Raw genomic sequence first — 24,949 nt, 5'->3', positions numbered from 1 at the left:
GAGTCAGAGTAAATACATCGGCTTACCCACGCTCAATCACACACATCGCCTCATACGACCCGCTGTCCTGAACTGCTCGTCGTAGCGGGCGCTGCCGGTACCGGCCCTACCATCATAAACGTTCAGTATGCCTTATTCATCTAGAAAACACCATCAAACAGGATTCCATAAACAGTACTATGCTGGTATCGATGTGACTTGCCCGCCTTCCTTGGCAGACCACTTTGCACATTGCCAGCATGCATTTTCTTTACAATGCTCCTTGACACCACAGCAAAGCTGGAAACCGACAAGTGGAGGCGCATAAGTTGATCAGAATGAATGTCAACGAGAGCAGCTCTGGAAGGCAATTATAATCGCTCAAAACCTTTGGTGAGACGGCCAAGTCAGAGTTGTAAGAATCAGCGACAAGGACTTAGTTCAGACTATGGTTTCCCTAGTTGGTTAGAAGGGAGCTGAAAACATCAAGCTCCATAACATCACCAATCCGAGCATGTGCAAATCCCAATCGGAGACATGTCTCATAGATTGTAAATCAGTAGCAGGATGTCACATTGACCCGATGTGCTTCGTCGACCTTGGTGGTGGACCATGCGAAGTCGTAGGGCGGTTTCAATCAAGCATACCCATGCTGATTCACGGCCGGATCAGACAGAAAGGACCGCGCACGGTACGAGGATTGCTGTTTTACAACCCCGTGGAATGACAAGGCAATCTAGATCAGACATACGACCTGATCTCTATCTTCTTCTTGTTCTAAGCGAAGGCCACCATTTATGATCACTATCCGGGTGACGACGAATCCGTCAGTGTACAGATGAGGCGAGTGATAGGTTTTTGACAGAAGCCGATGACTGGCCCATTATATGAGACGATGATATGATACGCGAGCTGACATCGCTTTCAATCGAATGACGGCACGCAAATGGCTGCACGGCTGCTCACCCACGCGGCTCAGCTAGAAGCTCATAGTATCCCCTCCAATGGCTCAATGCGACAGGAATCGTCTCCCCTTTGCCCTACGCCTGGCCAAGATTTTGCGTCCGCTACGGGACCGCATCCTCGCAAGGAAACCGTGTCTGCGCTTGCGCTTGCGCTGCGATGGTTGATATTCTTGTCCATAGGTGGTATGACGTGTTTGCTGGAGAACGGAGAGAACTGGAGACGGCGTGCTGAGTGCTGCCGTTAGTGGGCGCATTACGCGACTCGCGAGCAACGACGGGACCGGTCGCGGCAGCACGGCCGTGAGAGACGGAGCAGCGCGGGACAAGGAGACATTTGGGGGAATTATTGGCCGCAGCGTTGGCGGACGAGCGAGTAGCCGCGATAGCTGAAACGGTATGCGAGGCATGCTGAGGTCCGTCGTTGAGCTTGCCGTCCTGGGCGACCTTGCGAGGACGAGCACTAAGGGGACCCCGAATGGACGCTGTTGCGGGACCTCAGAAACCATGTTCGCAGGGAATGATCTGCATGTTCGCCTAGAATTGCAAGTTGACTCTGCACACCATCTCTTCCGCCACTGCTGGGCCGCTCTATGTCGACGTATGCGCCAGGCAAAGGCCGCCAGTCTGGCATAACCCCTCCAGGCAAATCAACTGGCATTCCTGTCCCAGGCGGTGTCAGGTCGCGAGCACCTTCGTCCGCAGGTCATAACCCTCCACTGTCATCAGACAATGAATACGCCTCTAGGGCCTTCTCCGATGCAATCAAGGCCTATGATCCTGCCCAGCATCGCCACGGACGTTACAGCGATGTCTCGGGCACGTCATTGTCGCCTCCATATAACGGACGACAGTCTGTCACTGGTCGACCATCCTCTGTAGCCTCTTCCACGTCTGCTGTGAGCTCCGCTCCACTTCGAGCAACTATTTCAAGCTCAAGGACTACGACTCATCGTCCTCCTAGCCGTCAATCCGATGTGATTGCTCGCAGCGCTAGTCGTACTGGTAGGCCGTTTGAGGTGGGTGACAACGTGCGGATTGAGTCTCTCGGTTTCGAGGGAACGCTAAGGTATCTGGGAGAAATCGATGGCAAGCCTGGGCACTGGGCTGGAGTGGAATTGAATGGGGCATTTGTTGGGAAAGGCAAAAACAACGGAACTGTCAGTGGGTGAGCCAGCTGTTCATTATAATCTCTACGTTGAGGCGGACGGTGCTGCACACAATGACTTTGATGTTGTGCACTTTGGATGGCATCGGTCATTAGGAATAACAGCCACAAATGCATTCGCATTGACTCTCAGCGTTAGATAAATCATGCACCGACCGAGGTCTTTTGAATCATTTGCTAGTCTCTGTCTCCAGTTGCTCACATCGCCGTTTTGCTTGTCTGATAAAGAAAATCATACTTTGTATGCCTACCTAATTGTGGCGTGTTCGTCGCCTCAACGAAGCTGTCCGCCCCCACAGCCGATTACACTTCCTCTTCCCGTCCTTCATCCGTTGCTTCCTCTCGCCATGGCCGAATGACGCCTTCCATTCCATACTCGGGTTTTCCAGCCTCCGCTTCGGCCACCATGCCTGCTGGGCGTAAGACCCCATCAGTATCGCTATCGAATGGACGCATCACGCCGTCCATAAGTAACGGGCGGGGCACCCCTGCGGCATCGACAGGCCGACGAACACCAGCGATACGTCCTATCTCTACGCGCAGCGGCTCTGCTGGATCGGCTCGCATGATGAAAATGACCACTCCTACGAAAACTGCGCCTCCACATGCTGCAATCACCCCAGGATCGCGTGCGTCGAAGTATGTGGGCATGACTGCGAAGCAGCTCGGTTCGCGGGTTTCAGCGGCAGCCAGGTCTGGCAATAGCAGCCCAAGCAGATCGACAGGATTCTCGCCGACGCAACGTCCTGGCCATGTCTCCTCCCCTACCTCTCCATTCGCTACACCGAAGCCACCCTCCAGAACATCCATCGGCATTGGCATGCCGTCCCCTACTTCCGCAAGGCAACGTACTTCACTCAGTACTCCGCGTGCTCGAGTACTCAGTTCTGTTGCGTTGCCGCCTCCCGCCTCCCTCTCAAGTACCTCGCTAATGGCTCGTTCTATCTCAATGACCGAGGCCAACGGCGACGTCGGCTTGCTCTCTGACCTGCAACAGAGCGGGAAGGCATTGCAAGACCAGATCGCGGAGCTCATGTCCGGCAAGGTGCCACCCAATCCTCGTCCAGAGTCCTCTGCATCGACAAGCTCGAGCAGTGTCTTTCCGACGAGCATCAGCAATGCCTTCGAGCTCCAAAATCAGGTCGAGATATTGCAGTCGCGCCTGGATGCCATGGAGGATGAGAACAAGCGATTGCGAACGGCAACCGAGAAGTTCGAGGCCGCAGAGCAGGAGACTGCCAGCCGCATAGAGAGGATTTCCGCTGATCAGAAGCAGGGCGCTGCACGCGTCGTGGAGCTGGAGGCTCAAGCTCGGAACAACGAGCGCACACTCAGTGAACGTGACACCACCATCGAGAGTCTCGAGAGGGCCGCCAAACAGACAACTGCGGATATCGACAAGATCAAGAGCGAGTTCGAAGCTCGCGTCAGGGACGTCCAATCCAAGCTGGATGATAAGGAGGCCCTGGTCACGAACCTGAAGGAGTTGCTCGAAGAGAAGGAAGGCCTCCAAACCGAGAACGACGCTGTCGTGCGGGCCAAGGATGCGGAGATTACTCTGTTGGAAGCGCGGGTGCAGAAGGCATACGTGGAGCTGGAGGAGGAGAGGAAGGAGCTGGGCGGGCAGGTGGATGAGCTACGGAACGCAGGGCAGGTTTGTCCAGAGTTTGTTATCGCAGCTACCGCTCTTGATTGTTTGTGCAGGAAACCATCGCGCTATACGAGGAACGGCTCAGCACGGCGGACAGCCAGCGGTATGAGCTGGAGGACCTCGTCGCGTCGCTACAAGAGCAGCTCCGTGCGCAGGATCGTCCGCCATCCCCAACCACCGCACACGGCCAGGCCATCACGGCGGTAGAGATCGACAACGAGGCGCTCCGAGAGCAGGTGCAGCACCTGCAGAAGAGGATTGCTGCGCTGGAGGATCAGCTCGAGGATGCGCATGCCACGCTTGAGAAGGAGGAGGCTGCGGCGCACGAGCGCATGGTGCAGTTCACGGACAGGGAGGACGGCCTGCACAAGGAGCTCGCGGCGGCGAAGGAGGAGACGCAGCAGGTGATACGTTCGGAGAAGACAGCACGCCAGCGGATTGAGGAGCTCGACGAGGCTCTGCGGGAGAGCAAAGTTGCGTTGGAGAATGCGAGAGCAGAGATTGAAGGCCTTCGGAGCGAGATTGCCGTACGTGCCATGGACAGCCACTTTATTGCGCGCACTGATACCGTGTCTTTCATCGTAGGATCTTGAGAGCATAAACTCGATCGCATCCGGCGATGAGAAGATCAATGCCGTTATCCGTCGGTCAGCAGCGGACCGCACTCGTTTCATGGAGGAAATCGAGCATCTCAAACACCAGCTCTGCGAGTCTCGATCCGAACATCCTCACGACGTCAGCACACCCATTGCCGGACCAGCCGAAATTGAGCCCAGGATTCACGAGCTTACCGAACTACTGGAGAAGTCCAAGACGGATACGGCCGAGGTGAGCACATCGTGCTTGCTGTCCAAGTTCATATGCGGACGCTCACCGGCATGGCAGTTGCATGGGCAGCTCGCGGAAAGCAAGGCCGAACGAGACTCGGCGCATGCGGAAGTGGCAGCGCTGCAGTCGCTGGTGGACGAGCGCACGGCGGAGCTGGAGAACCTGCGCAAGAAGGTCAACCGCGAGATCCCTGTGAACGGGATCGAAAGCGGCAAGGCGTCCTCGTCCAAGCATGACATCTCGAGCGCGCGGGACGAGATCACCGGGCTCAAGTGCGTGTTGCGATGTCGGTTTCCCTTTCTGTGAGAGTAGGCTGTTGAACGCTCTCATGTCAGGCACATCGTGCAAGAGCTGCAGATGGAGAACTCGGCACAGGCTCAGCGGAACAAGGCGCTCGAGCAGGAGAACAACTTCCTTCTCTCGGAGACGGACCAGCTTCGTCAGGTAGATTGGGCGTTACCGCATTAATGCCAACGTTGTTCATCACTTCGTTATAGGAACTCAAGACGCTCGAGGAGAACGTCGAGCAGAGTTTCATGCGCGAGGAGGAGTCGCTTGCCTACGCGGCTGATGGTGCAGGTTCTGCGGAGGACATTGTGAAGATGCAGAAGAAGCACGAGGTGCGGCGCTCAACGGTCTCTAGTATTTGCCAGTGACTAACACGGTGCGGCAGACTGAGCTCGAGCAGCTGCGCAAGAAGCTTGTGGAGGCGGAGCGGACGAGCGCGCGGACGATTCATGATGTGAGTATCTGCAGAATGACGTGTGATTGCGTATTCACGGTGCATTGCAGCTCAATAAAGAGATCAGCGAGCTGGAGACGCTGATTGAGTCGAAGGTACGTCTTGCGTCCTGTCTTCCGAGGAACGCGCTGATTGCATTCTTCAGATCTACCGGGAAGTACGTACTAGCTTTCGCCATCCCTCTTTAATGATGCGTACTGATCGCTTATATAGGAAGAGCTCGAGTCCGAGATCGAGAAGCTCAAGGACAAACTCGCACGCTCGCAGAAGAAGATGTCTCGCTCCTCGGTGTCCACACCCACCTCCGCGACCCCGTCCGTGTCCGCGTCATCTTCGTCCACGTCCACGCCGAACCTCGAGACCGTCTGCGAGATCTGCGAGCGCCCGGGGCACGACATCTTCACGTGCGACCTGCTCAAGGACGAGGGTGCGCCGCTGGGCATGGACGGCGGGCTGATGACGGAGGGGCTCGAGGGGCTCGAGGAGGAGGTGTGCGACGAGGAGCTGATTTGCGAGGACTGTGAGGGGAGGGGGCACTTGGCGGCGAATTGCCCGCATTCGCTGGATGTGTTCTGATGGATTTATTCTCTGGGTTGGAACGGAGGCACTCGATCTGACATTCATTTTTTTTCTGTGTATCATAGCACAACACATTCTGTTCTGGTTAAATATCGTCTTATTTGACTCCTGACCGTGTAGTCGATCCGCGAATACCCTAGACGTACAATTACTATCCTGATGCTCTGAACCTCTCATGAGAGTGGCGTGAGAGGACACACGTTATCGCGGGGTGACCATCTGCGGACGCGGTACGTACGCACAATCATGCGTGTACAGGCCGCGGGGTCATAAGGACATGTATGGGGCGAGGCGGTTCGCGGACCAACAAATGGACCGGTCGCCGACGGGCTCCGGCGTGTGCGCACGCGTGGCGCTCGCAGTGGCGGCGGGCCGGGTGGCGGTCGGGGACAGAGTTCGAGTCGCTGGGACGCGGCGCGGGCGAGCGCGCTCCGGGGCACGGCAATCGCGGTGGAGACGCTGGCGGGACCCGGCGGGCGGGGCTGGAACGCGGTCCGGGCGGGCGGCACGCGTTTGTGGCGGAGGATCGCGACGCGGTCTCGCGCGACGGATGACGTAACGCACAGGACGCCACTGATGTCATTTTTGCGGAGTATATATCGTGTGCCGACTCCAGACTTATTGCCTAGTTCACGTCTGGCTCTGCCCCAAATACCATGTCGTACGCTGCCGTCGCCGCTCACGACGCCCCGCCCCTCTCCCAACAGGTGCAATCACTCTTCCTTTCCTCCTCGGGAACATCCTAACCTCTTTACCCAGCCACACCCTGACCCCGCACTCTACAACACAGAGCCCCCTTCTGCGAGCAACATGGCAAACGAGGCCGCGAAAGTGAATCCCGCCCCATCCGTCCCCTCCTCCAACCCTGCCCCGCCCTCCTCTGAGAAGGCACCAGCACCCGGCTCCGAGCCCACATCACACGACGCAAAAAGCAGAGCACAACACTACATCCACGAGGCAGAGGAGGAGAGCTTCCACCTCTGGGAGGTTACCAAACACTACCTCTTCCGCCCCGCAGTCGCAGGTGGCCTCCTTGGTCTCTGTGAGTCCTTCTCACCCAATGTTGTATTCAACGAATTAACTCTACTCTCGAAGTGAACATTGGGCTTATCTCCGGCGCAGGATATGTGTACTACACTGAGCCCCACCTCCGTCGCGATACGCGCGCCCTCGCCTCCACCGCAGCAGCAGCCCTTGTTATTCTTTCTGGCGAATCCTACGCGGCTGAGAAGTACCGTCAGACTCCTCATGGCAAGGAGGAAGAGCGCAAGTCCAAGCAGGAAGGTGCCGCCATCTACCGCGTCACAAAGGAGCACCTTCTCCGCCCGGGAGTGCTTGGTGGTCTCCTTGGTGCTGGTGGGTGTCTTCCGTCATTCCAAGCATCTCGTGTGCTAATGTTGTGCAGTGAACGCCGCCATTCTTGGGACTGTCGGCTACTTTGCGTATAGAGAATGGAACCGGCCGACGTGGGACAGGCGTATTGTCACTGCGGTCTCTGTCGGTCTCTTGACGCTCTGGTCTGGCGAGGGGTATGTGCGCGTCATTCGTGTTATTGACTCCGACTCATCCAAGTTTGCAGATACCTTGCTGAGCAACACCGCAAGGCACACTAGGTGGACTAGTTCGATGTAAAATTATAATGGACAGGACAACAATGTGTGAACTATTCCCGTCCGCAATCCTGTATCTTACCACTAGTATACTCCCCCGACATCCGACAAATGACATGATGTGCGAATTAACACGTCATCGTTTCGCACTGGCTTTCAGTCAGGCCGTCCTGTGGCTCTTCCATGGTATCCGACGATGCTGAGGAGCCAATGCATGATTAAGAGGAGCACGGGCGCCACAGTGAGCCCATTCCCACGGAGCCTGCCTAATCTGGAAGTTGAGTAAGCGCTTCAATGTGGCGGAAAGTACCGAAACTCAAAATTTATGGGACGAGTGTCGCATACGGCTGTAATCAGTCAGACTGCTTACAACGCCTCTGCACCTCAATCACCGTCCCCTGTAGCCCACCATGTCTCGATTTTTCCGGCAAGCAGGCGACAGCGACAGCGAATCCGAGTCCTCTGAGGAGGAGCTCATGTCCAGCGACGATGAGGGAGCCGCTGCAGCAAAGACACCTGCAGCAAAGCCCGCGATGTCGCGCTTCCTGCGCAAGCCAGGGGGCGCGTCATCCTCAGAGAGCGAGTCTGAGGAGAGCGAGAGCGAGGAGGAGAGCGAGGCGAGCGAGGAGGAGGGGGAGGGCGCGAAGAAGCGGAGTCGGTTCCTCGTGGCGGGGAGCGAGGAGGAGAGCGATGAGGAGGTGAAGAGGGTTGTTAAGAGCGCAAGGGATAAGCGTCTTGATGAGATGGAGGCGTGTGGGAAGACGATGGATAACGCGCTCAAGATTAATGATTGGGTTGCCATCTCGAATGGTGCGTCTACGCTCGCTCGCCGCATACGATGCAGGTTGCTGATGAGGAGCAGAGTTTGATAAGCTGGTGCGCATGGCGCAGCGCCAGCAGAATGTCTCGGAGCTCGTGCCGCCGTTTTACATCCGTACGCTGATCGGTCTCGAGGACTCGCTGACCAGCGCGGTGGCCAAGGAGAAGGAGGCGAAGAAGAAGATGAATGCGAGCAATGCGCGTGCGCTCAATGGGATGAAGCAGAAGGTGAAGAAGGTCGCGAAGGAGTACGAGGCGGAAATCAAGCGCTTCCAGGAGGTCTGTCTCTCTCGTTCATCGTTCTTCCTTCTAGTGGTGATTTACTGTTCGTCTTGCCCTGTATCGTGGACTGTCGCTGTGTAGGATCCGGAGGCAGTCGAGAGAGAATATCAAGCTGCATTGGTCCCGGAGGTTGCGCCCTCCGCGCCAAAACAGAAAAGGAAGAAGGTAGAGGAGGAGGAGGAGGAAGGCGAGGGCGAGGAGGCCTTCACCACTGTCGGCAAGGGCGGAAAGGCCATACAGTTCACGGCGGACAGCATCTTCAAAAACCTGCAGCTGGTGCAGGAGGCTCGTGGTAAAAAGGTCCGTCGTGCATACATCCCTTCTTCGTCGTGCGTGTGCTGAGAATTGTCACCAGAACACCGACCGGCACGAGCAGATCCGGATCCTCGAGAAACTGCTCGAGGTCGCGGTGACGTCGTACCAGCGCATCCGGGTGCTGCTCACGCTCATCTCGGCGCGGTTCGACTATAACTCGTCCGTCGCGACGCACATGCCGATCGGGCTCTGGGTCGCGGCGCAGCGCGAGGTGGACCAGCTGATTGCGATCGTGATGGCGGAGCCGGGATATGTGATCCAGGAGACGACGGAGGAGTACGATGAGCTCGCGGAGCGCACGCCTGAGACGGAGAAGGACGGCGTGGTACGCATCCGCGGGAGCATCATCAGCTTCGTGGATCGCCTCGATGACGAGTTTACGAAGAGTCTGCAGAATATCGACCCGCATGGGACGGAGTATGTCGAACGGCTGAAGGATGAGAAGGGGTTGTATTGCACGATCTGCAGGTCGCAGGCGCTGTACGAGAGGAACAAAGACGAGGACCCGCTCGGGCGGGTGATCATGCGGCGGTTGGAGCACATCTACTCGAAGGTACGTGCATGCTCTTTTATGGGTTCCGAGTGTCGTCTGAGCCATTTGATAGCCCGACGCCGTAGTACATGCTCTCGAAGCAGCCGTCACCGCCTCAGATACCCATCCCTCGATAGTGTTGCCTGCTGATGGCAAGACCACGCCTCTCATTCACGCACTCTGTGTACATCTGTACAAGTCCAGCAACTCCTTCCTCCGCACTCGTGCGATGCTCTGCCACATCTACCATTATGCCCTGCACAACGATTTCCACACCGCGCGGGACATGCTGCTCATGTCGCATCTGCAAGAGTCCATCTACTCCGCGGACGTCGCGACGCAGATTCTGTACAACCGCACGGTCGTCCAGCTCGGTCTCAGCGCGTTCCGGTGTGGGCTTATCAAGGAGGCGCAAGCGACGCTGCAGGACATATTCGCGACGCAGCGCGTGAAAGAGCTGCTCGCGCAGGGCGTGCATCAGCAAAGGCACCAGACGCTGACGCCGGAGCAGGAGAAGGCAGAGCGCCAACGACAGCTGCCTTTCCACATGCACATCAACACGGAGCTGCTCGAGGCGGCGTTCCTCGTGTCGAGCATGCTCGTCGAGATCCCGCTGCTCGCGAGCATCGACACGGAGGAGCAGCGCCGCAAGGTGATCTCGAAGCCGTTCAGGCGCCTGCTCGACTTTGCGGACCGCCAGGTGTTCACGGGCCCGCCGGAGAGTACGCGAGACCACATCATGCAGGCGAGCAAGGCGCTGCAGAATGGCGAGTGGGAGAAGTGTCGTGATTTGATCCAGAGCATCAAGATCTGGAGTTTGATGCCAGAGTGCAACTCTGTCAAGGAGATGCTTGCGAAGTACGTCGATTTAATGAAAGTTTTTATTTTCCTTATCTAATATTTCTACCTAGGCGGATCCAGGAGGAAGGCCTGCGAACTTACCTTTTCACATACGCGCCGCATTACAGCACCCTCTCGCTGTCGCTCCTTTCGCGGACGTTTTCGCTGCCACTGCGCGCCGTCACCTCCATCGTCTCCAAGATGATCTGGAACGAAGAGCTGGCGGCGTCGCTCGACCAGGCCGCGGGCGTCCTGGTGTTCAACCGCATTGAGCTCTCGCGGCCGCAGCAGCTTGCACAGATCCTGGCCGACAAGATCAACAGCATGCTCGAGCAGACTGAGAAGAACCTCGACAACAAGCTCGGTCCCGCTGCGGGGTGGGGCGACCGTGCCGATGGCGGCAAGGGCGACAAGCGCGGTGAGCAGACGCAGGAGCGGAGGCGAGGGGGCGAGAGGAACCGGGGCGGTGTGCGCGGTAAGTCTTGCTGCTCTTACTCGATTTTACGCAACGGCGTTGATATGTGTTTTTAGGTGGTGCACGCGGAGGCCGCGGCGGACGCTTCGCGCAAGGTCTCGGAAACCAGATGGCAGGCGGCACCCAAAGGACCCGATGAATGTTGATATAACGATGTCTACCTACGCTTTATCACGATTTTGCTGTTTTATACTGTTTCGTCTACGATGTGTATGAATGATTTACCACAGCAGTGTCTTGTTGCTGCGATGTCCATCTGTGATTGCCATTCCTCGACAAGGGATACGGATGCGTCTACAATGTGTAAATGCGGTGTACTCGTATGCATGCAGTTCAATCGCTGTCATCGGATTGAGTATCGCCATTTCCGTCGTCGCTCTCTTCCTCATCTGAGAGCGGCGCTGTCCAGTCGGTGATATCGAGTTTCTCGTTCCGAATGGAATCTTTGAATTATATGAGTAAACTGCAGCATTTCATTTGCAGGTGATCCCAAACGTACCGCCCGCGCTGACTTCGTAACCACACTGGGTGACGCATCTTGACAGTTCTGCCTTCTCACCGACTTTCGTGCCCTTTCCCAGAATGCAGCCATCAAGCTTTGCTCTGCAAGAAGACGATCTACTAAGTCAGATGAATACGAGGTATGAGGCTGTGCATACCCATCTGCAATCACACAATGGTCTTGAATGACACAACCCACAATCTTCACCATCTTGCCAATGATACAGTGCTGGCCAATCATAGACTTCTTGATATTTGTGCGTTCTTCAACGCGTGTAGAATGCCCGATCATCGAATCTGACGAAATCTGGGCTTTGTGGTCAATGAGTGATCGGCTCTCCTGGTCGGTAGGTAATGCATAGGTCGTCTGCGAGAGGAACTGAAGGACGATGAGTAGGCGCAGAACTCGATGTCAGCGTGACAATGCGTACATGCCGGTTCAGCTCCAGATATGTCTGGAGATTGTTGGCACGAGCGGCATAGCCTGCGTCCGCTCGTTGAACAACTAGTCCGATTCGGAGACTTGCAAGGTTCTCGTCCTCATCTTCGCCCTCTGCCTGGAGTATTGATCGAGAATGCTCTTCGGTCTGACCATCTGATGCGGGACTGCGCAAGAAATCCTCGCTTTGCAGATGGCTCCCGTGCTTTTGCGTGTATAGCGTCGAATGTTTGAGCGCAAGCGCTTGAGTCAGTGCGTTCGCGTTGGGACTGAGGACTACCGACAAATGAGCTCATGGGACGTTGCATGGATCGAAACAGAATTTCGCACTGTGCCCGTATTTTACCCGCTTGACACGCTGATATTGAGGTTTGCAAAGCCATGGTATGAATTCTTCTCGTATCGAATCGAATTGAGGCTTCTCATTCAACGCATCAAGCACCTGCCGTCGGCAGACGTATACGTGCGAGTCTTCTAGGTTGGCAGACAACCGCGCCCGAGGATACCTGCAGGATGACCAACATCAGACCGCGCTCTAGTGCGTGAGCAAGTCGCCTCACCGAGACAACAGGCTCATCCGCAATTCCAGCTCTTCGCCATTGGTATCGAGATCGTCTGGACTGTCGACATACAAGAGTGTGCCAGACCGATCGTCCCTCACGACTGGGACAGCGGACGGTAGGACACCCCACTCTTCGGTGGTGCTGCCCTTCTCGGATTTGCGGCTCTCGAAGAAGCACGCCGTAGCAATCGCTCCGTCATAGGTCGACTCCGTTCTGAACTTGTTCAAAATCTTGGAGAGCGAGAAGGAAGGCGGAGACACGAAGTCGCATGGGAGCAAGACGAAGTCTTGTTGAATGCGATGAGAGAAATGTCGGAGGATCGTGCATGTCCCGACGCTGGATTCCTGCGTCTCATCATACGTCTGGAGGTCTATGCGCAGAGATGGAAATGCCGATGAGGCATCAGACTGCACATAGTTCGACAGTGCAGACCGATGTGCGGTCGGGCAGATAAGCAGGACATCTGCGCGAGGTGTGAGGAGATATGTAGGACCGGTCTCGGAGTTGACGCATGCCTCTAATGACAGACTGTTCAATCCATACGAGAGGATACTCTAGCATAGGCTTGTTTGCAATCGGCAGCAGGGCTTTTGGGCTGGGCTCGTCGCCATAATTGCCGGTAAGTGGGAGTAGCCTACATACAGATCAGCATGTTCCTGCCGGAATTTGGAGATACCGTGCACTCACTCGTTGCCAAATCCCGCAAGTACGACGGCAAGGAACTCTTGCGGGATGAGCTTCGTTGAAGTCTCATCAAAGTCCATAGCAGAGTATCTCGACGAAATTAAGATTGTGGGCCTGGCAGAGTCAAGGCTGGCTGAGCGCTGAGTGGTATTATCCTCGTGATTTTGAACGGTAAGAGGTTATCAGACAGTTATTTTATAACTCGTGGGCATTGTCCAGAAGTCTTCCTATTGACCAACGAGCACAGGCCTGCTGATGTCTCGTCTCGCCGTTCTTTTGTGTTGTCTGTCGGCAGCTGCTCTTTGAATGCTCTTCCATGATTCTCCACGCGTTCACCTGCCCTGATCCTCACCGTCATTCGCTCCTTGTCACCACCACGGTCTTGCTACCATCTGCGTCTGAAGTCCCTTGCTATGCCCCAACCTTCCGTCCATCAGCTGTACAAACGCTTGGAGACAGTCGGTAAAGGCGCTTATGGCTCTGTGCACAAAGGAGAGGAGATTACGACTGGAAATGTCGTTGCTCTGAAAATCATAAATCTAGACACTGAAGATGACGATGTGGGCGACATTCAGCGCGAAGTCGCACTCTTGACACAGCTGCGGGACGCGCCAAATGTCACACGATACTATGGTTGCTTTCTGGATGGTCCTCGAGTCTGGATTGTCATGGAGTATGCTCAGGGAGGCAGCGTCCGCACGCTCATGAAGGCTTGTAAAGACGGCGTTCTCGAGGAGAAGTACGTCTCTGTGATCACAAGGGAGGTTCTCATGGGCTTGAGCTATCTGCACAAATCTGCGATTATTCATCGTGACCTCAAAGCCGCCAACATCCTCATAACTGCAGCAGGAAGGGTGATGATATGCGATTTCGGCGTGTCTGCACTCCTCGTGACCGCCTCTAGTAAACGAAACACTTTGGTTGGTACACCACATTGGATGGCTCCCGAAGTAGCGAATGCCTCGGCGTACGACACAAAAGCTGATATCTGGAGCCTGGGCATCATGATTTACGAGATGAATAAAGGGAGCGCGCCTAATTCACATGTTGTGGACCAAGCAAAACTTATTCAAATGATCCCCCGAATGAAACCGCCACGATTAATAGAGGGTGAGGGGAGCAAAGAACTGCGCGAATTTGTCTCACACTGCTTGAGAGAATTGCCGAACGACGTACGACAGTTCACTTACTACCTGTATTATATGCCTCGCTCACGTTTGAGACAGCGTCTGACTGCTGACGAGCTGTCCAAGACAAAATGGATTAAATCTATTGCGAAAGTTCCCATAATGACGCTCAAGGATCTTATTCTTCGATACGATGCCTGGCAGCAGAGCGGTGGTTCCAGAGCAAGTGTGGCTGGTCGACTCCCATGGGAAGAGGAAGAGGAACGAGAGTACGTAGATCGACCGTCAGTTCGTCTGATTCTAGCTTTAATGAGCCTTTTTTAGTTCTCAGCCCCCAGTGGATTTGGAGGACGAGAATCCATGGGAGTTTGACACCGTACGTGGGCGCCCATCCATTGATTCAGGGAGGACGAGCTCGGAATATGGTCTTCTGGCTACCCCAGACGATGAGACCCCATCAGCATTTCCAACTGTGAGACCTTCTGCCGCTTCAAAAGTTCCTCCTACTCTGCGCAGGCTTTTCGAGGACGAGAGTGCAGCTTCAGACCCTTTCCGGATGCCAGGTTTTGGACCTCCGCACAGCGAGCTGCAAATCAACACGCCCCCACTGCTTCCTCCCAGCTCTCAATTACGTGTCCGGAGTCGGTCTGGAGTGAGGATGCCGCTATCCGCTGATTCCGCCGGAGCCGAGCCGGACACAGCGAAACAGTCTGACTTTGTCTTCCCTCCGCGGACTTCTACACCACGGAGTAAATCCAAGTTGCCTCCGTTGCCTCCCAATGACGATGAGGATGATCGCGATCGGCTGCCCCCTCTTGGTCCTGGAATCCCGATAGGCAAAAGACCAGAGGGACCAGCGAGTAGTGGGCTAGGGTACACCGCTCAATCTGGGAGATCGATACCGAGCTATCGCGAAGTCCGTTCGAATCGCGGCCCTCCTGATATAGAGATCCCAGCACCTCCGAAGAAGTCTTCGCTTGACTTGGCCATTGAAGGCTCCACTCCTCCGATCGTGTTGTCGTCGTCTTCTCCAGAACATCCTCCCATTCCTCCTGAGAAGCCCAATATCTTTCGTAAACGTTCTCGGAGTACCGCTGCAGGAAGTTCGTCGTCAGTATTACGGTCGCATCGCACTGAGCGCACTCCTCCTCCATCTGCAGGATTCCGGTTTCCTGCAACGCCAGGGTCGGGAGGTGGGCGGCTCGTCGATTCCCCCCTTCCGACGCCCGAGATCTTCAGAGGACATAATCGCGCATCTCCGAGCCATGCAAGCGTATCTACTATTTCCACGATGTCCTCTGGTGCACACCAGTTCACACAATCTCTGGATGCTCGCGTTCTTCCGAGACGGGTGCCCTCCCCGACGCAAGTCCCCACCCCACCCTTGCTGGGTCGTGCCCATTCGGCGATGGCAGCACCGGAGGCTACTGCAGAGTCTAGTTCGGCTTCAGTAGCACGCAAGCCTAGCTTGAACCGCCTGGCATCAGTGGCTGTGATGGAGAACGTACACAAAGCCTTGCCACCGCTTGTAAGACCGTTTGCGCGCAATCGGGAGGCGCGGAGTGGGAGTTTGGCGGAATCATCTTTTCATGGTCCATCGGTCCCACTTCCTGGCCTCAAGGACGTGCTGAAGGTATGTTCTTGCGTCGATTGGTCAGTGGCTGACATTAACCTCCTCTGTACAGATCCCAACCCTCACATCGGAGCACAAGCTGGGAATGCCCGATTTGCTTCCTCCATCGCCTTCCATCACACAGCCCCCTCGAGCAGCCCCGTCGCCAAGCCCATTTAGCTATACACATGTAGACACAGGACACTCTCGATCACTCCCGCTCGCAAACTCGGCGGCTTCCTCTTCAACCACCTCTCTCAGCTCGCTATCATCACAAATGAATAATTCTATCAGTGAAGGGCGCGTGGGCACAAGCGATTCTTCTACCTCTTATACACAATCCCATTCGCGGTCTCTTTCTCATAACGGCACATCTCAGTCGTTCCCCGGCCCTTTGTTCGACCTTATTGGGCCTCCTATACGGCCTCTGGATTTTGGTTCGTTGGTCACATCCCACGAAGCCACGCACGCTGCACTGGCGCAAACGGTGGATGACCTCGCGCAGTGGCTGTCTCTGGTCGAAATCGGGCTCACACACATGTTGGACAGAGCGACCGAGGCAACTATTGAGGAAGAGCAAGAACAGGAGATACCAGATGGTGAAGGTGCTGACCTTGTGAACCCATATCCGGCGCTGGTCGCTGGCGAACCATCATCATAACATTGGACTAATTTTCGTACACTGTGGCTCGTGCTCGGACACAATAATGCGATCTGTAATGCATAACAATAATCTAGTCCGTGGTTGCATTTGTCCAATCTCATATGTACATGTCTCGCTCGTAATCATAACAATGGACGATGTTTTCACACAGCATCTAGCGGAGCTCTACTACAGCCCACAAAGACATCGATAACAACAGGCGAAAAGATGGATGACTTGTCACCGCTACCTGTGCTCTTCTCTTTCCTTCCTTACGGCTGGAGCAAAGCGGCAGACGCATATGTGCGCGGTGCGCCGCGGAGAACACATTTGAGAGGCACATGCGACTATCTAACCCATTCGTGACCAGCCTGCTGAGCTCAGCCGCGCACCAGCCGTTGCTCTTAGCCTTACAAACCATGACACCTATATCTCTCATCAGTGGGCTAGCTGCAAGCGAACAATACCCTGTCTCTGTCAGAGGATAAAGTTGACTCCCGCATCATGAACTACAGCAACCATCGACGTCGTAGCCACCTCCTACAGCTTACAGGCGCATGCTGGTTTCCCCGACCCAACAGACAGGCCGGGTACTTATCCCGAGGGCCACGAAAAGGCCTGCGCCAGGACCGACCTCGAACAATGCGAGAGACGACCCTCCCTCGAGACCCCTCCCTTCCGTCCCTTGCTCTCCCCCCATCCTTCAAAGAAAAAAGAATGCCCGACCTATCGCGGTCCCGAGAGTATTGAAACCCCCGACACGCGAGAGAAGACACCCGACCAGCGAGAATCCCCCTCCAGACGACGGCGACTAGCGCACACCGCCTACCTCCAGCTCCTCAACGCCAAGGGGGGGGGTGTCGTTGTTGGTCGCTCAACCCAACGCGGGGTGCTGCAACAAGGCTGGTCAGCGGTGAGAACGAGCGGGTTGCGGAGGAGGCTGACCTGATAACAAGGACGTGAACCGGCAACCCTAACGGCGCTGTGATGGGGGACGGAGGAAAACGACCGACGTAAGTTCATGCTGGTGGTGCAGAGAGCTTTGCTCACCCAGTGGTCGCGACGAGCCCGCTACCTGTAACCGAAGCAACGAACAAGACAAGGGTGAAGATAGAAGGAGAGGAAGAAGTGAAGTGAGGGCTTCGGGACTCTGAGATCGGTGGGCTTTTATACCTACAGTGCATTTGTCGAACAAACAAGAGCCTCCTTGTCAGCCGCGGTCAACCATCGTTTCAAACTCAGATGACGTCGGCGCGACGTGTGCAAGGCAATTGAGGTTGTGATCCTGCCTGGACGCATCTTGTGTGATTGACAGAACAGACTACGGTATGCCGCATAAAAGCACGGGACAGCATCAATGGATGAAATCTGATGGCCAATGTGGTGAAACATCGTCGTGGCGCTAAATGTGGCCACCGCGGACGCGTCTCAGGCAATATGTCACGAGACCGCGTCGATCAGAGGCCATATTTTGAATTGTCCATAGATTGCTAAGGGGTTCTACGTCTGCTCAGCAAATATTGCTTGGTGGCATGTCCCAGACATATGGGCTAATCAGGTATTGATGCGGCCGTTCGCAGTGGGTGAAACAACCGATAATATGCACAAAAATAGTGCCCTCAAAAGAATGAAAACTCCATCAAGATATTTCTGTGTGGATGATGTGAGCAAAATTGGGGAAATACTTACCATATTTGGGAGTATGAAAGGGTCTTGAATCTGCATCACTTATTTCAAGATATTGTCTCAGATACATCTTCCACATTACGACCGGCGCTCGTGAAAGGAATGGCGGGAGACTTCAAAGCTGTGATGACCTGGACCTGCACACAATCTGCCCAGCCGATTCTGGATACTTCTGAAGTCCGGAGGCGGTGTTGGGGCATTGGCATGGTGAACGGGAGCATATACCTGGCAACGGAACGTCGCCTCGTACAGGTTGTACGGATGTCCGGGTGGTGTGTGATTGCGCACCATACAAATGATGATGTTTTGGCAAGTATTTTTTTGTCCAACAACCTGCAGCTCCTTCTCGCCTTGCTCGATCGTGATCTCGCGCACTCTGCTCCGCTTCTCGTTCAGCTTGTCCAACTACTCCTTCGCCCTCACATTGCCCCCATTCTCTTTTAGCAAATTTCCCTTCGCGACTCACGATTGCAGCGAGCAGCAAATGTCGGTGTGAGGCCCTCCCGGATGGCGTCGGATTGAATGGGAAGTTTAAGATGCTTCATTTTGTGACCCCGCATTCGCCGAGGGCCCACAGCTGGAGACAGTACGAGCCACCGCGGCTAGATCTAGGATTGTCGCGTAGACGGCGAAAGCAGCTCTGCATACGGGTCCAGGCGGGATGGTAGGCTCGCTGTGGCCGAGCACAAAGTACGAATTGATGTGATCGCCCGGCGAAACGGCAATTCAGTTTACCACTGTTTGTGGCCAGTGGCGGATGCCCACTTGAGTGGACTTTGGCCGGTTAGCGTACTCAGCAAAACATCTCGCCGGACAAAGTCGTCCAGCATGGCACTCTCTTATTCCGATTTGGTCGCTTTCTGAGATTTGTCTTCTCTCCTGCGGTGGTCTTCCTCGCTCTATGTTGTCTGCTTACCTTCGTTATCGTACTCTATCAGCCCAACGCCGGCCCTGGAGCACCCTAACGTGCGTGATGACAGTCTTGGGAAGTCATCACTGAAGCCCTCTCCGGAGTCTCTGATGGCAATGCAGATACGACCGCCGGCGGAGACAGCATGTCCATTGCGGGGACTCCACGCAGGCAGAAGGGATTGTAATCCAGCACTCGCAGAAGGTCGATTCTGCAAGCCTGCCTCTTGATGTTGGGCTCTATACTCTCACATGATGCTGAATTTGAGTAGCTCATTTGATATCATTTCCCTGACTTCATTTTAGCGCATACGTTGGCGGTATGCCTATGCCCACAAGCAACGATGGCAACGAACTCATATGTGCTTATGACACGATACATTCTGCTGTTGATGCAGTGGTATACGTGCAGTTACCAGCCTTCTTGTTGCTGCTACCTTCCGGCTCATTCGCATGACTATATGGGATGCATGGTATCGCGCGCTCGCGAGCGCTAAGGTGGTACGATGAATGCCGCGCGGAGTCTGTATGTCGTCACGGAAAGTGACCAGTTCTGTCCCTGATGTCTCCCTGATCTCTATGTCCTTCCCGCTGTGTTATCGTCGCATTCCACCGTTCCGCTTAATTCGCTGACGACTATTGCTCACTGTCCGAGACGTACTCTGTGGCGATGACCGGCCGTGGTATGAATTCGAGAAGCTGGACACGTCAGTGCTTAAGGGCAAGGCGATCATTCAGCGCGAGAGCGTCTGGTTCACATACCGTTGAGGTGTCAAACGTGCGTAATTTCTTCCCTCTGTCGTGCACGTGCTGACATGGATCCCAGCGGCACCCCGCGCCCTTCCGCTGCATTTCACGCACGACGGCCGGTTCAAAATATGCAGATAGCGGACCTGCATTACTCGGTGTTGGCAGGGACGTGCGGGTACACACCGCTCGCGCCATGCAGCAACTCGGACGATCTGATAAACACGCTTCTCGGACCCATGCTCGACACTGAGCGGCCAGCCTTCGTCGTCTTCACTGGTGATCAGCTGAACGTTTCGTGCTCGCGAAGTTTGCAAAGGTTGTGACACAGCGCGGGATCCCGTGGGCGGCCATATTTGGCAACCATGACGATGAGGACGGGGGCTCGAGAGGGGACGAGATCAAGTATATGCAAGGGCTGCCATACAGCCTTGTCGAGGCGGCTCCGAAGGCGTCGGCAACTTCGTATTCAAGGTCGAGTGCCGATCGTATGCATGATCGTTTTTGTCAATGATCAGTCGCTGATATGAGATGATATATAGATATATGACACATTTGTTGACACTGTATTTCTAGAACTGGCTCGTACTCGAGAGGTTCTTCAACTTATTTAGATTTTTTGTGCCCACGGAGTACGACTGGATCCATCGGGTGAGCTTTACGTCGCAGGCCCAAGGGGTCCTTCATATCAGCCCTTATGCCTCATCCATCCGACCCTCCAGGACTCAATTGATTGGTTCTTGCAGGAGTCATGTGAGATGCTCTTACTGGGCATCGGAATCTATCATGTAGTCAGTCCAGAACGGAGGATTGGATGTTAGCGAGCATCTCGATGCTGCGCGAATTTTTCATACATACGTTCTCTCAGCTGTTGATATGAGATTCCCAATCTGATGCTTGATGACAGCGCATTCGAGCTGGGCTGCTGCTCCAAGCAGTGCGCTCTCCGTGACATATTGATATGTGCTGAACAATTTTTGCTCGCAACGTGGCGTGTGTACATCGTCGAGCGGATATACTGCATCCACTCATTTCATGCGTGTGTGTGGGCTCGGAATTCAAGCAGAGCTCTGTTAGACTACATCCGCAGTAACGAGTATCCAGAAAGCCGAAGGGTTGAATCAGGCAATTATGACGCCGAAAGATTGCATATATATGCACAACTGGAACCTTCATGAGCATGCGCCTATCTTCGGGACTGGGTCGGCCTGCAGGGGATGTATCGTCTCTGAGTATGTTGCCGCAACGGAGACCTAGGCGCATCAGTAGGGGAGGAAATGGGACAGGCGTATCGTGAGACATTAGAAACGTGCAGAATCAGAATATATAGGATAGTACATAGGTGCAGGGACATGTCAAGGGTCGTCAAATGAGGATCTCGGGGGCCGGGCCTCGTACCACGGGCAGATGTGGTGTCACCTCTGCGGATGAAACCTCGCACTGCCTTAACGCACCGGCGATGAGAAGAGCATCCTGATGAGGCAGCAGTAACGCCTTTAAGGTGGATCGAACTTTGCTACGCGCGACGAGGTCGTGGCAGTCGAACGTATGCATATGTGGCGTTCAGGATACCAGGATAGCAACCTTCGGATGTGCGGGGCGATGAAGGTGGAGATTATATTTTGCCGTTGAATTTCGCATTTAGGTTCGTGCTTTTTGCCGGCTGGGAGAATATATTCATTATCGAGGCGCTGTCTTCAAATGCGAGTCCTAGTTCCAGTTGCTGTTTCAGCTCAATGGCTACAGCCGCACTGTAGGATGCGCGGAAAACTCCAGCTGAGCCTCGAGGATCTCATGCCTGCAAACGATCAGTGGAGCCACTGTAGTTTAATAGGAGTCGTTTGGTCGTATGGGGGCAATGATCCTGTGCCCGAACCTAAGTAAGGAGAAGAGCGACAGCTGTTGCAGAGGATCCTAAGAACCACAAAAAGAGTTGAGGGACATGGAGAGAGTCACAAGAGGTAAAAATGACAAATCAATATCTCGGAAGTGTACACAGTACTTGTCTGTGCTCGTCCTTCGTCCTTTCTTTTCCTTCTTTAGTACTGCTCCTTCTCCTCTTTGCCCAGTATTTGGCGTGAAAGGCCGCATGAGTGTTTCAACATCCTCTGGAGCAATTTACAGAGCATCTGACGACCGACTTCTGTACAGGCTGGTCCACAAGCGTGTGGATTTCGAACTGCTGCTATCCCACCCACCAGGAATAGCCCGAGCGTATGCGGCGACGCGCGTGGTGGGCCGCGTCCACGTTTTGGTTTTGTTTCCTCGAGCGAAGGCAAACAGTGAGCGAGTCTGACGTGGCTGCTGAACGCCGGCTTTGGACGAGAGGATATAGGCCAAAGGCTGCCAACACGCTGTGCGTAACCGTCGGCGGCTGGAGACTGGCAGGAAAGTAGGTGGAGGATCCGTGATGAGCGAGAGAGCAAGTTCTGGCTGTGGCGAGGGGAAGTCTCCCTGGGCAGACGAGACAATTCCTTTATCCCGTCGCTCTTGCTCAATTCACGCACTTCTCACAACGCCTATTTTTCTGTTCGATGCCGCTACCATCTTTCCATCGATGCCAGTGACCAAGTTGGATTGGAAGTACAGACGACTCTGGGGCTGCGATAAGAGCATTGAGAAGGACCAGAGCGGGTACAAACAATCCAAAAGATTTCTGGATTTGGGATCTGTAAGTTATCAACATTTCCCCGGATCAAGCTCAACATGTCCAGGCTCAGAAGGTGGCCGGGGGTTTGACAAAGGGCTACATCTGGACGATCTCGAGGACAATCTGTGTGAGCAGCGAAGCACAGCGACGGCGGCATCTTGGAGCATCTGAAGGCGATCTCGGGAATTTCTGGAGAGAGATGCAATGAAGCAGATGATGTTCAAAAGATGATCCTCACGAAACAGTTTACGGCGGAGCGAATATTTGCAGAGACGGCATTGGCTGCCAGAAACCCGGGTTTGAAGGCAAGGATTCATTTGGCTTATGCGACAAATCCGTGGCAAAGCGGGGTGATTTCTTTCATGGGCCGTCCCACAAGGTTCTGGGGGTGCCACTGGGTGCCTCTGTGTGCCTCAGCGGCTGTTGTAGGGCGGTCGAATGCCTGGGCAGCGGTCTCAGTGGGTGGTGGTCCGCTTTGTCGTTTATTGCGCCCGCGAACACCAACTCCCTCTGAGCCTCTCGTCTTGTCTCGCTGCCCCGTGTCCGCATCTTCAAACGGCTAGCGCATTTTGTCGACGGCAACGAGCGCAGGGTTGCCTTCGAGATGAACGTAATCGCCGTTCCTCGCTGGATGGGCGTGCGAAGATGCGTTAATATCGTCGACCTCTGTTTAGAAGCTCCTGCTCTAGCCAGTACTTTGCCAGCAAATATTCGCAGTGTTGTCGGTGCTCATGGATGCATGCAGAAACAAGCGACGTCCATCGCCCGACGCGCGACCCAAAGGGCCCGGCGCAGCGCGTCGCACTCTAGCGCCAGAGCTTGTGTGCGCTGAGATTGGCCCAGCTTGCTTGCTTTCTAGCTCGGCGCCGGCACGAGGAAGGATATGCTTGTGCTGATGTTATCAACGTGCCAGACGACATCGGCGACGATGCACCTGAGCTCGACTTCGTGTTCGTGTGATGAACACACTCCCATCGACGGATTCTCCGGTATATTCTGATCGTTGGCGATGAAGGCGACAAGAGCAATGTTATTGTGCAGAGTCGCGCTATGCGGCGGGATTTACGAACTTGTGCTATTCTCTACTGCGAATCTGGCGGATTGGCCCGGATCTCTGAGAGGCACTGTCGAGACTCATGCTATGGCTGCACGTTCTGTTCCCTCGTTCTGTTTCCGCCCAGCTCGTCGCCAACAGCGACGCAGTAGCCAGCACGTTCGCCGCCAACGCCATCCCGCCGAGTCAGTCTTAGGTCTCTCTCCTCCCCCTCTGCGCGGGTGAGGATCCGCATCGGTTGGTTCCATTCATGCTTCACCCACTCGCGCACAGCCCACAGATCCACGCCTCGGCCCATCGCTCCGTTTCGTTCACGGGCAGCAGATTCTGTGACGGAATACTGCACCCGGGTACGTGTTCGCGGTATCTAGGTTGATCATCGACCTTGGAAGCTGCTCTTGTCTTCCAATCGGACGCCTATCCCTGAGACATGCTACAGTTTCCGTTCGGCTTCAGGCGCAAGTCCCACGAGCCTGGCAAGATATTGGAAAAAGGGGAAGGTATCGTGCATAGGATGCTGGGCTTCGAGACATGGAAGCAGGCGGTGGCGGGCGGACCATGATTATGAACCCACTGGTGATCACCTCTTCTGACGGGCTCGACCCCGTCGACCGGTGATCATCTTCCTGCATTGGGCCTTGGGTGGAAGATCCTGCTGAGTTCCCTCAGTCGTGAAGAAGCTGTCTCTTCCTCGCCTAGGTCTCGTCTCTTTCTCTTTACTCTCATGTGCCTGACTTAGCTAGCCATGGACCTTCGTTCAACATCGTTGACCTTACAGCTCTGCTCGCTCGCTCGTCACACACCCAAGCATTTTTCCTCGTCGTCTTCGTTTGATGAAATTTTATTTCCAGCATTCGGCAATAGGCTACTCTCTATAGTCTGCTATGCTATGATGGAGATCAATTCAGCGATGTCGGCCTCCACCATACCATTCCCTTTTCATACACCCCTGCTAGTCCAATCAATGCTCAGATAGAATTTCTTCGCGGCACACCTTCATCCACAACTGTACAGTATCAATAGATCTCTTTGCCTGCCACCCATGCAAACGGCTCGATCATGTGCCACAAGTCGACCGGCATATCAATAACCAACTATATCATGATTGTGAATGACCACCAGATTGTCCTGTCCCCTTCCTCATTGCTCTATCCCGCTACTTCTCACGGCATCCTTATTCTGTCATTGATATTGTATAGGACGATCTTGCCTCACGAGTGGCCAGAGTTCGGGCAGGCGTATTGCCAAAAGGTCGACACAATCGCTATTCGCTGGCTTCTTTCTACGTTGTCATGCGAAATAGGACGACTTTCCGGACCGTTATCTCTACTCGGCTGTGGAGCGTCCTTGGAGTGTGCACATTGTATCCGATTAAGGCACTAATCAAGAGTTCATCTATGTGTCATGGCGGCGCATTGGTGGAGTCTTTGACATGTCAAGAGGCGGTCTCCCTATGACTGTTTTTGTCAAAACACTCACTCTACAACGTCTCCAACTGCTTCGTTCAGTACACGGGCTTCTGTACAGAGGAAATATCCCATCTGGAGCTTGC

General features: G+C 54.7%; 10 protein-coding genes across 10 annotated transcripts; 8 read left to right on the top strand and 2 right to left on the bottom strand.

Moving 5' to 3' along the window:
* Nucleotides 1-988: 988 nt before the first annotated feature.
* Nucleotides 989-1,198, bottom strand: LAESUDRAFT_644216 (uncharacterized protein; the record flags this gene model as incomplete). The annotated part of the gene is made up of 1 exon (XM_040903843.1): nt 989-1,198. The coding sequence occupies one exon, from the start codon at nt 1,196-1,198 to the stop codon at nt 989-991; it is 210 nt and encodes a 69-aa protein (XP_040768807.1).
* Nucleotides 1,199-1,503: 305 nt separating this feature from the next.
* Nucleotides 1,504-6,137, top strand: LAESUDRAFT_693618 (uncharacterized protein). Its single transcript, XM_040906173.1, has 11 exons — nt 1,504-2,109; nt 2,338-3,763; nt 3,814-4,287; nt 4,346-4,588; nt 4,646-4,866; nt 4,924-5,032; nt 5,086-5,208; nt 5,262-5,330; nt 5,381-5,425; nt 5,476-5,487; nt 5,544-6,137. Exons 1-11 carry the CDS (start codon nt 1,535-1,537, stop codon nt 5,904-5,906), a joined length of 3,660 nt encoding a protein of 1,219 aa, XP_040768806.1. The 5' UTR covers nt 1,504-1,534; the 3' UTR covers nt 5,907-6,137.
* Nucleotides 6,138-6,565: 428 nt separating this feature from the next.
* LAESUDRAFT_755682 (uncharacterized protein) lies at nt 6,566-7,522 on the top strand (the record flags this gene model as incomplete). Its single annotated transcript, XM_040912053.1, has 5 exons — nt 6,566-6,616; nt 6,669-6,951; nt 7,005-7,265; nt 7,315-7,438; nt 7,489-7,522. 5 exons carry the CDS (start codon nt 6,566-6,568, stop codon nt 7,520-7,522), a joined length of 753 nt encoding a protein of 250 aa, XP_040768805.1.
* A 473-nt stretch (nt 7,523-7,995) lies between these two features.
* Nucleotides 7,996-10,921, top strand: LAESUDRAFT_734732 (eukaryotic translation initiation factor 3 subunit 8; the record flags this gene model as incomplete). Its single annotated transcript, XM_040910538.1, has 7 exons — nt 7,996-8,329; nt 8,382-8,617; nt 8,702-8,920; nt 8,976-9,488; nt 9,541-10,325; nt 10,379-10,782; nt 10,839-10,921. The coding sequence occupies 7 exons, from the start codon at nt 7,996-7,998 to the stop codon at nt 10,919-10,921; spliced, it is 2,574 nt and encodes an 857-aa protein (XP_040768804.1).
* Nucleotides 10,735-13,049, bottom strand: LAESUDRAFT_741355 (UDP-3-O-glucosamine N-acyltransferase; the record flags this gene model as incomplete). Its single annotated transcript, XM_040911138.1, has 8 exons — nt 10,735-11,225; nt 11,282-11,385; nt 11,442-11,662; nt 11,715-11,998; nt 12,053-12,228; nt 12,283-12,748; nt 12,801-12,919; nt 12,973-13,049. 8 exons carry the CDS (start codon nt 13,047-13,049, stop codon nt 11,116-11,118), a joined length of 1,557 nt encoding a protein of 518 aa, XP_040768803.1. The 3' UTR covers nt 10,735-11,115.
* A 149-nt stretch (nt 13,050-13,198) lies between these two features.
* Nucleotides 13,199-16,589, top strand: LAESUDRAFT_672758 (Pkinase-domain-containing protein). The gene is made up of 4 exons (XM_040905502.1): nt 13,199-14,141; nt 14,196-14,365; nt 14,421-15,729; nt 15,782-16,589. Exons 1-4 carry the CDS (start codon nt 13,383-13,385, stop codon nt 16,367-16,369), a joined length of 2,826 nt encoding a protein of 941 aa, XP_040768802.1. The 5' UTR covers nt 13,199-13,382; the 3' UTR covers nt 16,370-16,589.
* A 1,437-nt stretch (nt 16,590-18,026) lies between these two features.
* Nucleotides 18,027-18,530, top strand: LAESUDRAFT_363278 (uncharacterized protein). Its single transcript, XM_040902176.1, has one exon. It carries the CDS (start codon nt 18,140-18,142, stop codon nt 18,479-18,481), a length of 342 nt encoding a protein of 113 aa, XP_040768801.1. The 5' UTR covers nt 18,027-18,139; the 3' UTR covers nt 18,482-18,530.
* A 3,195-nt stretch (nt 18,531-21,725) lies between these two features.
* Nucleotides 21,726-22,235, top strand: LAESUDRAFT_721477 (uncharacterized protein). Its single transcript, XM_040908017.1, has one exon. The coding sequence runs from the start codon at nt 21,783-21,785 to the stop codon at nt 21,987-21,989; it is 207 nt and encodes a 68-aa protein (XP_040768800.1). The 5' UTR covers nt 21,726-21,782; the 3' UTR covers nt 21,990-22,235.
* A 1,010-nt stretch (nt 22,236-23,245) lies between these two features.
* Nucleotides 23,246-23,736, top strand: LAESUDRAFT_363232 (uncharacterized protein). The gene has a single exon (XM_040902175.1). The coding sequence runs from the start codon at nt 23,353-23,355 to the stop codon at nt 23,620-23,622; it is 270 nt and encodes an 89-aa protein (XP_040768799.1). The 5' UTR covers nt 23,246-23,352; the 3' UTR covers nt 23,623-23,736.
* A 507-nt stretch (nt 23,737-24,243) lies between these two features.
* LAESUDRAFT_363229 (uncharacterized protein) lies at nt 24,244-24,826 on the top strand. Its single transcript, XM_040902174.1, has one exon. The coding sequence runs from the start codon at nt 24,457-24,459 to the stop codon at nt 24,778-24,780; it is 324 nt and encodes a 107-aa protein (XP_040768798.1). The 5' UTR covers nt 24,244-24,456; the 3' UTR covers nt 24,781-24,826.
* The last annotated feature ends 123 nt before the right edge of the window (nt 24,827-24,949 follow it).

The sequence above is a fragment of the Laetiporus sulphureus genome, assembly GCF_001632365.1.
Source record: "Laetiporus sulphureus 93-53 unplaced genomic scaffold LAESUscaffold_4, whole genome shotgun sequence".
Classification (NCBI taxonomy): Eukaryota; Fungi; Basidiomycota; class Agaricomycetes; order Polyporales; family Laetiporaceae; genus Laetiporus; species Laetiporus sulphureus.
The sequence above is the reverse complement of the archived record's forward strand: the minus strand, read 5'-3'. Positions and strand labels throughout refer to the sequence as shown.